General features: G+C 35.1%; 1 protein-coding gene across 5 annotated transcripts in view; it reads left to right on the top strand.

Annotated features, from left to right (window-relative positions):
• Nucleotides 1-10,269, top strand: part of LOC145998897 (bromodomain-containing protein 3-like) — a 165,140-nt gene extending 154,871 nt beyond the window's left edge. For all 5 annotated transcript variants that reach the window (XM_083135628.1, XM_083135627.1, XM_083135631.1 and 2 more), the window contains 4 exons: nt 3,010-3,150; nt 4,802-4,929; nt 6,753-6,906; nt 8,422-10,269. In XM_083135628.1, coding sequence (XP_082991754.1) covers nt 3,010-3,150; nt 4,802-4,929; nt 6,753-6,906; nt 8,422-8,487 — 489 coding nt within the window. In that variant the 3' untranslated portion in view covers nt 8,488-10,269. The remainder of the gene's footprint in view (nt 1-3,009; nt 3,151-4,801; nt 4,930-6,752; nt 6,907-8,421) is intronic.
• Nucleotides 10,270-13,373: the final 3,104 nt, after the last annotated feature.

Below are 13,373 nucleotides of genomic sequence, written 5' to 3'. Positions count from 1 at the left end.
TAAATTTGCTACAGATATCGTGGTCTTAAAATTGGTGACTTTCCCCCACCTAAACCACACACTATATTACAGAGTTTTTATTAAAAAATTCAAGCTCAACTAATGTCCTAACGTAGCAGAGACTTGGTTTTCTTAATCTATGAAAAATGTAACCTCAAATATCGGCATAACTTCAAGCTCTCACAAGGCATGTTAAATCAGTCTGTTGTCCACCATCTTTAAACATGGTGACAATTTTTTCTCAAATACAGTATGACACCAATCCTATAAGTTATCTTGTAACTAAAAATTGCAACTCAAAAGCTTTACATTTATTGCAAAATGTATGTTTGCGATTTTACCACCACTCCTCTCCTAAACTATGAACATTTTAAAAGTTTTACTGCAAAATTGCGGACCGACGGATTATTTACAATGACTCAGTTTAGTTCCTTGTACTCTGAAAATGTTTTGGGGAAAAAGAGAGCATGGTATAGAGCGTGCATGCAACATGAGGAAAATCAGTTTTTCATTCACCATCTTGAAACACATTGTTCAATTTCACTCGCATGTAATACCTTTGCAGTCTGTCAAGTTTTCTAGCTGCAGAAACATGTTATCGTGGTCACTAAATAGATGACTTGTCTTTCTTTGCCCATCCACCCCACCCATGCTCCTCCTAAATCGTCCATTATGTATCAATAATTTTATTGTGAATTTACAGTGCAAGTATTGTCACAATGCTCCTGAAAGTTTTATGCACAAAGCTTGAAATTGTAGTCTCTAAAAAAGTTTGAAAATGTCAAAAATGGTCAAAATACGAAAGTATATGTATGCATTGTATTTAATTGAGTACCCCACACCCCCTATATTTAAGATAAAAAGAAATTGTGGTAGATTATGAGAGTGCTCGACTTCTTGGGCATAGAGCTCCTAACCACAAATAACTAGAGGCTTGCATATTTCGTTTTTGACGAAATGTGAAATAACACATTTTAATGTTAATTTTTCATGTTTCTGGAAGGTGTGACGTGCATTTTCCTACCGTGTTTTGTCATGAAATGGTGCGAAATGAACTGCAAAATAAACTCTTAAACAAGAAATTTACCATTTATATACAGACGCGACACTTCCTGAAGTCTGAAGTATCCTGTCAGTTATGCAATTCATGCAAAATTGATTAATTCTGCTGTAAATAGTTGATAAGCAAAAATGGACCCCTTTATACAGGAATAAACTTAATATTCTGGTAATGATTTAATGTGCTATTAGAAGGGATATGTTTATTTTGTGTAATAGTAAAAGGTAAAGTGTTCCCCTGTGCAGTTTTTAAATCAAATTTGGGATTATATTCACATTTTTAAAACCAAAATGTCATTTTATATACCGCTATAACAGCGAAATTTCATTTTATTTGCCGCTTTTGAACCTGAAATTGACTCTGTTTTTGTACAGATATTTTGCTTTTTTATTTACCAAAAATATGTGCTTCTACAAATAACATTTATCCTACATGGGCAAGCAACCCATTACATTCAATCAATGCACTGAACTGGAGGGAGGGAGGGGTCACTGTCTCAGTGGAAGGCATTGGAAAGAAAGCAGAACATTTGCACACATACTAAATTTTGAGAAATGAAATGAATCATTTGAAAAGTGTTTGATTTAATTATACCACAGTTACCTTTATTCTACTTTCACGACATTTCAATAAAATGTACTCAATTCTCCTTTGTAATGTTTTATACATGGAAAAATTTATTGTAAAAGTTGATCGTCACAGGTGAAACTATGTGGCTTGCCCACATATGGATGTGACTGATATCTAAAGTGCTACCACGTTTCAAATGATACGCTTTGTTCGTTCAAGGTTTTATCTAAATATTTCAGTCCCTTTTGATTTTTTGTTTCTTGAATATATGTTCATATTAATTCTTGTTAAAAGTCTATTTCTAGCATGATTTGAGAAAAAATATCCTGAAAATACCCACTGTGACTTATAGTACCACATTAATTATTCTGAGTATTTTAAGCTTGGCTAAGCCTTTATTTTACAAGTTTTCTCAAACTGTTGACAATTCTAGAACCTCACAATTATTTAAAGCAATAATTTACAACATTTTCTGAAAAAAAAACCATGTGGGGAAAACTGGGCTGGGCCCACCCTGCATGGTAGTCAGACGCCCTAATGACTGAGCTACCATTGCTATTTATCATCATTAGTGTATGCATAAATTATATATTATCAGTTAAAATCATTGTAACCATGTTAGGAGTGAAATGTATTATGTGTATTGTCAAAGTTTGTGTTAAGTCCACTGTATGCTCAGATAGGCTAATGGAAATTGGACTTTAGGTTTAAATGTGCCTGCACTAGGAATGACACCCATTGACTACAAAATGGCAGTGTTAGCCACATTGCTTTATTATGGCTATTATTATTATTATCATTATTCTATTACATAGGGATGGACCGACGAGAAATTTTTGTTGATACTGATATAAAATGAACTGATATCAATAATCTGTATTTACCAATCCAATATAAAATTTCAAATGAACCATGATGAATGTGAAAGTTCCATTGCCTCCTTAATTTATGTGTGTAACCAGCAGGCTGCAATGGCTTTTGCCTGAGTAGAAACCGTGTAATTTATAGGGCTGAGACTTAGTGATACTTATACCAATTTTTAGTTTTCCTGTGAAACTATACCACATCAGTCCTCCCAAGTTTTACTTTAAAATATTTAATTTAACAAGAGCTAATCATAAAATCCATTTTGCATAATTGCCAAAACATTTAGACTTTGAATTGTACATTTATGTTCATTATAGAATATTGGATTTGTATGGAATATGCATCCTATTCCTAACATTTTGCTTCAAGTGTTCATAATTAACTGTCTGGTATACTAGAACATCAGAACTTGGATTTTGATACATTTATCATGTTTAGAGTGTAAGAAATATATCATTCTTGTACATAGAATTTAGTTCATGGTGTTAAGTTAAGATTATTTTTTTTTTCAGACTCATGTGAAAAATGCAAGTTCCTGGTCCTCGTTGGCCCAGGCTTCATCACCACAAAGCACCACACCTAGCTCAACACACAAATCTGCAATGGACAGCTTCCAGCAGTTCAAAAAGCAAGCTAAGGAGAAAGCAGACAGGGTGAGTCCACAAAGCTTGGGTACTCTTGTTTGTTCAAGAGATTTTATGAGAAGGAGCATAGGGGCTTCATAAAATAATTGTGTTGTACAGTTGTTAAGGAGCAATGATACTGAAATGACACCTTGCAGTGTACTTGTCACTATGCAAATTAATTGTGGCTAGTGCATTCTTAAAATACTAGTCTTGAATTGATTTATTAATGCATATTTTCAATAGTAAATTTTGTTTGTTCAAAATTATTTGTAAGTTCCTATCCACAGTTGCAGACATTTGGTCAAAAGATATTACATTGAACAAGTTCTTGCATCACATTAGTTGGTCAAACTCATTGTGAACTTTTCCATTGTTTGTTTCCAAAGAGAAATTTAAGGCTAATAATGAGAGCCTGATCTTCAGGATCAACACTGTATGTGCCACAAAATATTTTGCAAGCATCCTTAATGCACTTGTCAACATTTCTAGATAGTTTAACAAAATTTGAAGGGGACAGAGGAGAGTTTAGTGAACTAATGTCTGGCTACACAAATGCTTATTAGTGTCATCTGCTAAAATTAAATCTAAATTAGTTATTATAATAGGTTACTGGCATGCAGGATTAATATAAACCTATCTAACTTTGCAATAGGTTAATATTGAGACCTTCCAGATGATGCAGTGATAATGTCATAGTCCCAATTAGCCTTTATGTGCATAAAGTGGACTTGAAACCGACTTGAAACCAAACACAACCAAGGTTAATATGATTTTTTTTTTTACTCAATGTAAACTCCTCTCAGTTATCAGCTTAAGTGTGTGAGATACAGTTTTGCATAAGATACATTTATTTCAATTTTGTCAAAATGCTCATGCTTATTATAAAAAAGAGAACAGTGGGTTCTAGGGTATGGATTTCTTCTCACAGTGCACTTGTAAGCTCATTGATGTATTTAAAAATTATAATGAGTGTGCCATTATATATCCTAATATAGGGATAAAAGTCTTTAGTGAAGGCAGAACAACAACAGATTAAATTAACGAAAGTTATGGAGATCAGCTCCTTATGAGCAGCACATTAAAACACACCAAAGAACTTAAATTAATTCATTTGGTTACTCACAGTTGAAGAAAACTGTACCTCTCATTTTAAAACCTTGATCAAGACAGAAGTTTACTTTTCAACAAATCGTTATCTAAAGATTTTGTCAAAGTTCATTTTAAGAGCATTTGATGCACTTGTAGGCTAAATTGAGACTAGATTTGCAGTGGAATCTTAAATATGTTACGAAGCACTTCACTGTTTGTATTAAATGTTCATTAATCTCAAAATCAAAAGTCAAATGCAAAAGTCTTGTTTGAAGCATTTAATTTAAGATTTTATTTGTGAAATTATGAGTGGTAATCCTAAGTCTGGGTATTGTCTGAAGTATGCAAGAAGTGTCAGTCTGAATATCGTGCTGTAGTATCTTGTGTACAAATGCAATTTTTTAATAATTCAGCTCTAAATGAATTATTTGACTAATTTGTGGACAATGGACCTCCGTCAACAAAGAAAATTCACATTGGTTATGTGTATGCAGTTCATAAAGGTTTCAAAAATTGTAACTAGAAATCAGAATATTTTATCAGTAGGAAGTTTCTCTGACAGTGTTCTATATTTATTTTGACTTTGCAGCAACGAGCATTGATAGAGCAACAGGAGATGAGAAGGTACCAAAAAGTACAAGCTGAGAAGGAAAGACTACGCTTAGAAAATGAAAGGAGAAAAGAGAAAGAAGAAGAGGATGCTCTTGAGAAAGCAAGGTAAGTGCTTTCGAAACCTTGAGTAATTGCTGTGAAAATTGTGTCCAAGAACACTAATGATAACCAGAGCTTGAAAGTTTTTGAAGAGTCATATCTCTCTCTTTGTTTATAGCCTTCAAGATGATGCTGAACGTAATTGTAGTAGATTGCTGCCTTTCTGTTAGAACCAAAAAAATCATTGATGCTACTTTGCATTTTAGTCATGTTTTGCTTCCCTCAAAATGCTACAACAGAAAATCCATTTTACTTTGGCTCATGTGCAAAGAGTGCACAAAACCTTAAGTTGCGAATATATTCTTCAAGTAGAACTATTCAAGTACTTTCACCATTACTCTGACGGTCTTGTCATTTATGAAAAATTCAGCCTGGCTATGTGGCCGAGCATATTAAGTGGCCATCTTCTAACAAGTAAATTAGATTCATCTTCATTGGCTGGTTTGTTCATCTTGTTATTGTGATCATTGTTTAATGGCTCGTCAACATCACTATCATCTGAGTCTTGAGATGAAACACTCTGCCCGGATCTTCTGTTCTGTCATCCCTCCTGGGTAATTTTCAAATGCCAAATCTCTTCCATGTGGGTAATTTTAAAAATTACAATTGCTCATCGCTCTTCAAGGTGCATCTTCTACACTCAAACCAAATAGAAGACTCCTTTTGCTGCTTTGAGCCATCATTGTAAAATGCAGGACTTCAAATTTCAAGAAGTCAGGGGTTCCAGGTTTGAATCCTGGCCTGGGCATGGGTTTTCTTTGAATGTCCCTTCATCAATTTCATCATATCATCACTCATCCTCATCATCGTAATTAGTCAAAAGTGACAGGAAAGCAAACTAAAGAACCTAATTCAGTCACTCAATCAAGAAAAATGCTCTTGTGGCTCCTGAATTGGCACACACCTCGTCTCCGAGCACAGATTATATACTGTAATATGTGCAAGTGAAAGATAAACACAGCTAGCAGAGTGCCAACCAGGAAGAAGCAGTGCTTCCATCTCGATGTCATTATGGCAAGTTAAATGCTCTGGAGCTTGTGAGGAGTGCCATCTCATTGCGGAAATGTTAACTAACTCAAAAGAGAGAGTACCAGGTCCATAGCTCGTCATACGCAGGAGGATTGAACCAGAGAATGTCGAGGATGGATATATCTGTCAAACCGATTGTAGATAACTGGGCATGACGGATATGTCCGTCATATCCACTCAAAGGGTTAAACTGACTACAAGCAACATTAATAAAAAAAAAAAAAGGGCAAATGTAAAACTACTCCCTGCACATCTTAACATGCCATGAGTGTATATGGAGGTAGGGCTTAACACATTCACAATCTCGGTCATATACGGAAGTGATAAGATGAGCATCATGCTTCAGTCACCTTTACACCCTTCAGGATGTATCCCAGAGCTGCTCCATACACAGACATTGCTGGAAAAATTCGCACCTAAAATCATTCATCTTGGCGATCGAACCCAAGTCTCCTACACAGTAGCCAACTGTGTTAAAGGAAGAAGAATAAAGTTGACTTTTTTAAAGAAAAAATTGGCATATTTGAAAATTGAATTCATTTAATAACAATGGATATTGTTTTGTAATTCGAGTATGTCATACCTTCATATGTATACTAAAGATCAAACAGGACAACTGAAATATCATATGTAGTTTTCAAGAAATGGCACATTAGTTGCTGATGTGCGGTGCTGGTCGAAATATCAACCATCCGTCCTCAACAGAAATACAGGTGTTGTTCCAAAATCATCAGGATGCTAAAGGGTAATAAAGTTAATGAGTGTGAAATATATATTCATTGTCTCTTTTGTTCCCACAGGAAAGCTGTCCAGGAGCAACAGAGTAGACAAGAGGACATGAAGCCCCCACCAGCACCGGAGGAAAGCCCAAGTCAGAGCCAAGGAGGGGAGAAATCTGCTGCAGAGCGAGAAAGGCAGAGGCTACGAGAGCAGGATAGGAGAAGAAGAGCTGCAGTAAGTCCCCTTTTCATGGTTTTAACTCCTTTATTTGATTTAACATACATGTTGGTATCCTGCTGGCCTCCATGACAGAGTGGTTAGCATAGGACACTACGATGCTAGAGGTTTTTTGAATACTGGTTTGGGTGTTCTTTGTGAATGTCCCTTCATCAATTTTCTCATCTCATGACTCATCCTATCTTCACAATGAGCCAAGAAAAGAAAAGTAAAATAAACTAAATCAATCAATCAGTGTTGGTATTTTGACTCTAATTCAATATGTTGTACGGTCACAGACACTTCTAGGTTGAAACAATGCAATTAACTTTCAGTGAGTTTGTGACAAGTATCTGTGACTTAACAAGGAATATAGCCACTATTACACAAAATTCATACATGTACTACACGTTATAGTTCTTAAAAATTTCACCTTGTTGCACAGATATGTATTTCCAAATTTTAAATACTGATCTCAGTGATGAAACATTCCCATTACTACACCATGTACAGTCCACAAAGAACTTTATAATTCTGTTCGGAAGGACCAAAAAAACCTAGTAGGAAGCACGGTGAGGCTGGCCCCATCTTGTATGGGGAACACTTCATCAATAATAATCATGATATTTATGTTTAGAATCAGACCTTCCTGATGGCATTTTCTGTACACAATATAGAATCACTATTAATGATGGTAACATGTGACGTTTGTCCACTACCAACCACCCATTTGTTATTCAGTACTGACCAAAATGAATGATGTACAAAATATGAAAGTGTAGCTAAGTTTTGGCCCATTTTATCTCTTCTCTGGCATTGATGATGACATTATTTGTACTCAGAAAGCTGTAGAGATACAATGACAAACTAAGGAAAGCAATAAACCCAGTGTAAAGTTTGGGCTCAAGCCGATTGTGCAGATCAGGACAAACTTTGTTTCTGAACTCTGTCCAATATCTTGTAATTTCAGTGTTTTTACATAGTTACATGCAACTTATCAATGTCTAAACACTTTACATCTCTCCTTTGCTTGAATAAACATATTATCACTAAGTTGTTAATCATTTAGCCTGTACAATCTGATAAAGAAGTGTCTGGTCGTTAGTGGACAATAATTTACTATACCCTGGAATTTGTAATATTTTTAGTTTAATCCATAATGAGGTCTTATCAACAACTTTATGAGAAGATATAACCTGTCCATAATTAAGCATAAACCCTGCTGTAGATCGCCATTTTGACATTTGCAGTTTGTTCACACTATCCACATTTATGACAACAAAAGGTATAGTGGTTGGTACTGCACAACCTCCCTCTACAGTATTGTAGCTGAATTAGCATAATGTTTTACCATGTTGAGTTGAAATCAAATGATCCCATATTCAGTTTCTGGTGAGGGTGCGCACCAGTGATTTGGATCCCACTTAAAACATAGGTCCAGTTTCAGATTAGCATATCTGTATATCAAATGGACTTCAGCTATAATGTTGGCACATTAAGATGATCTCAAATTTGTACCTTTTTCTATTTCAGATGGCTGGACAGATTGATATGAACTTGCAAAGTGACCTGATGGCTGCTTTCGAAGAATCTTTATAATGAAACTTTTTAGTAATTTGACCTTGGCAAGGAAATCTGCTTGAATGCATAATAAGTGACAATTCGAAAGAAAGAAAATACAAAAACAGTAACACTGTAATGATTGTGCAGTGGTGGTTGTGTCCGAACTCTTACAATGATGGGGAGAGTGCTGTTGTGGGTGCTGACAAAGAAAAATGTGGTGATTATGTGTGTGTTATTTACTTTGTATTTGTTCATGAGCCAGATATCATGAATGTGTTTGTAAATAATAGGAAAAATGTAATTTATTATAAAACTTTGTCCTTCTCATTCCTGTGTGTCCAGCTATACACAGATTTTTTTCTTCTTTTGTTAGTGATTTGCAACATTTGAGTTACATACTTTTATAACGTTAATATGTAGTATACTTGGTTGAAACAAATTTTTTGACAGTTGGCAATAGGTGATGCAAATTCATGTTTACAGAAAAATTGAGAAAATAACGGGGTTAAAAAAATAAAGGTTTGAAATTCCTTTCTGAAACCTTGGAAAGAAAGAAAACAATGTTAATTTGGTGTTGTGAATTCTGTATTGCATTCGTTTATGGTGTAAATAACATATGTAAACTCTACAGAGCACATATTAGTTATAACCTTAAGTAATTTCTGATCTGATGTGGTGAAGTGAAGGCCATCATATATGTATATACACACATGCATACATGAGCAACACACACGAGATTCTGATCAGACATTTTTTAAACTGTGCGGTGTGATCATTGTGCAGGCAATCAGGTAAATTATTTGTTACATGTAGTTGTGCAAAATAGCCTTCATTTTAGGCTGACCAAGTATAAGAAGAAGAAATGCAAAGTGTTCCTTGAAGATAGAAAATAAGTCAAACCGTGATTCTATAATCTTGATTTGGAGAAATATGTTGCTACTAATTTTTTTATGAAAAAATAAAACATTATATTTTTTATTTTATAGCTTATTGTATGTTAAAGGTTTTCTGCAGAAAATTCCATAGCAATTGTAAGAAGACAGATAATTCATTGTTTACATAAATGTGCATTTTTTTTCATTGTTTCATTGTGCTCTTGCAGATGGCAGTAAAATGTTTTTGTTACATTAGTTATTCTGCATAAAAGTGGAAATAAATAAAAATATAATGTTAGCAGTATTTTTCCTGTGATAATTTTGCATAATAATAATTGTTTTAAATTTAATTGATACGTGTATAACTGTAATCATTTTTTTACTGCCACGCCCTAGAATTGATCTGTTCATTTTTAATCAGTTAGGTTATCACATTTTTCTCAGTGCACAATTGTGAAGCTAAAACTGAGGAATAGCAATATTGTTAAGGTAATACGAAAATAATGGATTTTTTGCTACAAATATTTTTTGTTCTGTTGGAAATTTGAGTGTAATAATTCAGGACATTAGATTTTTAACAAATATTATCTTGAAAATTTAAATAATTTAATAACATCACTGTTAAAATGAGGTTATCATTTGTGCCTGTGTTGTACATGTTTCATTTTTTCCATAATTTCTTGATGTATGCAGTGTCTGGGTGAAGAAAGGAAAATTGAATGTTCTCATCCAATTGTAAAGACTGACAATGGCATCTGATAATTGTGATGGTTCAGTCAAAATCATAAACTGATTGGCGAAAGAAAACATTAAATATCAAAATTGGTTAAACGTGTTGTGGATATTGTTGCTGTGAAATTTAATGTAAAGAGTTTGCTCAGGAAAATAGATTTTATAATACTTGCTGCAATAGTTCAGTCGTGACCATTTCTCAGAAATAGATATTTCCTTCACTTATCTTTTCTTTTTTTTTTTATGCATGTTCATTTCCCTCACTGATTTTCTAAATGTGAATGACTACCGTAGATGTCGTGGTCTTATGAGGAATGCTGTATATATTTCATGTGGTGAATGTTTGTGATATTGCCTCTGTTTTATGGTTGACAACATCTGTGCAATATGAATCTCGGCCAATCAAAGTTCTGATTTCTGAAAAAATCACCACCAATGGTCCTATGTTCGATCCCTTCCATGGGAATGAATGTTCCTTTGTGAGTGTCCCTTCATCAATTTCACCATGATTCATTCTCATAATTGCATAATTTAGCAGAAAAACAGAGAAAAATACAAATATGAAAGTGCTTATTTTGAATGATTTGTGGATAAACAATCACAAGTTAACATGTGAAAATGTAAACAATGTTTTTATTATGGATGGTCACAAAATCCAGATAACTTGATTTCAAATTATCCTATATCTGTTTCGGATGGAATGAATAATTCAGATATCCACATACAGATAATGTGTATAGTATGGATATCCGGCTAGAACGGATTTCATGAAGGATTTGTAGGAAATTTGTACAGTGAAATACGAAAATTATGAATAAAATAATATGTGGGTAGCCCATAAAATGGATAAACTAACACTGTCCGGATAATGCACACATTAGGATATCAGAATATCCGATATCCGTATATTTGAAATCCGAATAAAATTTTATCCAGATTTGGTCATCCATAGTTTTTATATGAAACTTCAGCCACATCTACACTGTGTACCATGTCACTTGAAGGTGGACCAGTGCAACATAGGCATAACCTGTCATGCCACTAAAAAGTGTGAAAGCTTGCTAATTAATAGTTTGTTTTCGAGTGACATTGTCTGCTTTGTCACTTCAACTTGGCCTTTAAAGTCTTGAACCCTCTTCTAATACATAAATATCAAAAGATTTACAATATTTGGCATTCATATATGTAATAAATGGGTATGTCTCGCACCCTGATTGTGTAGTCTAAGGCATCATGCTTTGGTCCCAGCTACAGGGTACATACAGGTTTGAGTCACCTGAGGAAACCATAACAACTTTTCTCCTGATATTAAGGCCTGTGTAGTGGACCAGTGGCCACCCACCATCATGAGGAAATTGGGAAGCTATGAATGAGTACGTAATGGTAATTCGGTCATGGAAACCTACAATGACTGGGGGGGGGGGTGTCATGCTGACCACACGTCACTCCATAACTGGATGGATGATATCCCACCTTCGCAGGTGGGAGTGAGGCCAGCAGTCGGTAGGTAGGCTCAGTTTCTCACAGACTGCTGTGCCACAGGTTATTTATTTTATATGTAATCACAGAAAATTGCAGTTGTAAGTATGGTATCATGGTATAGTGGGTAAGACAACTCACTATAAATCAGAGGTCATCTCTCTCCCATGCCTAAGTCTCTGTACAAAAATCACAATGCTACCATGTTAATAAGATGACTAAAGAAATTCCTAATGTATAATTGCTTCAAATCTATCAACAACATTGCAGGATAAAGAAAATGATGTGGTTTGAATGTCAGTCAATTTGATATGAAACTGACAAAAACTAAATATTACACAATAATATGCCTTTAATGGAACGTACATTTTTGCAAGTGGATGGTAGCAGCAGGCATCAAAATTATAGAACTTCCATAAACCATTTTCTTGGATAGGTAAAGCCCGTTCGATAAAGATCCAATTTATTGTGTATTTACCTTTTGCATCGGATTTCGGGGAGGGTCATTGAACCAATCAGGTTGGTCCAGTTGCCATGATGACGGGAAACACTTGTGGTATACTGCATTGCCAAACATATGCCTCAGAGCAACGGTTTGGAGTCCAGGGCATTACTGCATTGCCAAACATATGCCTCAAAGCAACGGTTTGGAGTCCAGGGCATGGCTAAACTTAACAGTCACAATAGGTTAGGAAATAAATGGGTCTCCACTCTCTACTTCTCTCTACACTGCAAGCAAAGGATGCACGTTGACAGCAAAAGATAATATTTAAACTGGACAAAAATCGTTCACTTCAAAACTCCCTCACCTGGAGGCAAAAAAGTCTGGGTAAGTTATTTTATCATGCAGGCTTTAAGTAATTTATTCCAGTATGTTTTTGATTCCTTGAAACATGAATACACCTTCGATAAAAATTTAACCATATGTTTCTGCACTTAAAATAGTGGCCACTATTGCTGCATTCATGTAAAATTTAAGTTCTGTCTTTCACAAAGTAGTCATATGACAAAAACCTCCAGTTGTGTCACAAGAAAATTCCCAAACACAAAAAGAGGCACAAGGTGGTATCCATCAGGTGGGCCTATCGGACACGTTTTTGTGTTCAGGATTTTCCTGTGACAGATTTGCAGGTCCTCTCCAATATGCACAAATAACAGTGCTGGAGTTCCTTTCTTACAAGTGCGAGTTTTGAAAAAATTGTCTCTTCTGTTAAAATTTTATTACAATACTATTATTTTTCAGAAAGTCAAGAACCTCGCCCTCTCCCTGTAGAAGTGAGGCAATATAATGATGTTCACAGAACATAAAAAATAAGCACATCCATAAAACATATTATGCAACAAACCCCACCCAACAAATTAGAATAAGTAGCATAGAGTGCATAGCTGTGGCAGCTGCTGATATTGTTTCGGTGTTATACAGGGTGGCTCAATAAGTCACTTAACACCCTCAGTACAAGGCCACTGGAGCGCGCAACATGGAAATGGTGATGACCAATCGTTATTAGGCCAAGGGGGAACTACATTGACGCCACCCACACGGTCGGCGGCCATCTTGATGTCCGCCATCTTGAATTCAACTTCAGAATTTTAAATGGGAAGGGGGTTGTGCGACATATCAAAATGGGCTAGAATTTCACGAGAAATGCAATGGTGAAGGTTTTTTCGACGTATCTTTAACCAGTAAAAAGTTATGACTGAATTCTTGTACCAATTTGCTCTTTTTCGAGGTGTTAGAAAAATGCCTTAAAATTTGTCTAGCGCTTCGGTAATGCATCGAGATCAAAGTGACGTCTATGGAGAGACGTTTGCATGCCATTGCACATTATTTTAATC

Source organism: Lepisma saccharinum, chromosome 14 (assembly GCF_977018435.1).
Source record: "Lepisma saccharinum chromosome 14, izLepSacc3.1, whole genome shotgun sequence".
Lineage (NCBI taxonomy): Eukaryota > Metazoa > Arthropoda > Insecta > Zygentoma > Lepismatidae > Lepisma > Lepisma saccharinum.
The sequence above is the reverse complement of the archived record's forward strand: the minus strand, read 5'-3'. Positions and strand labels throughout refer to the sequence as shown.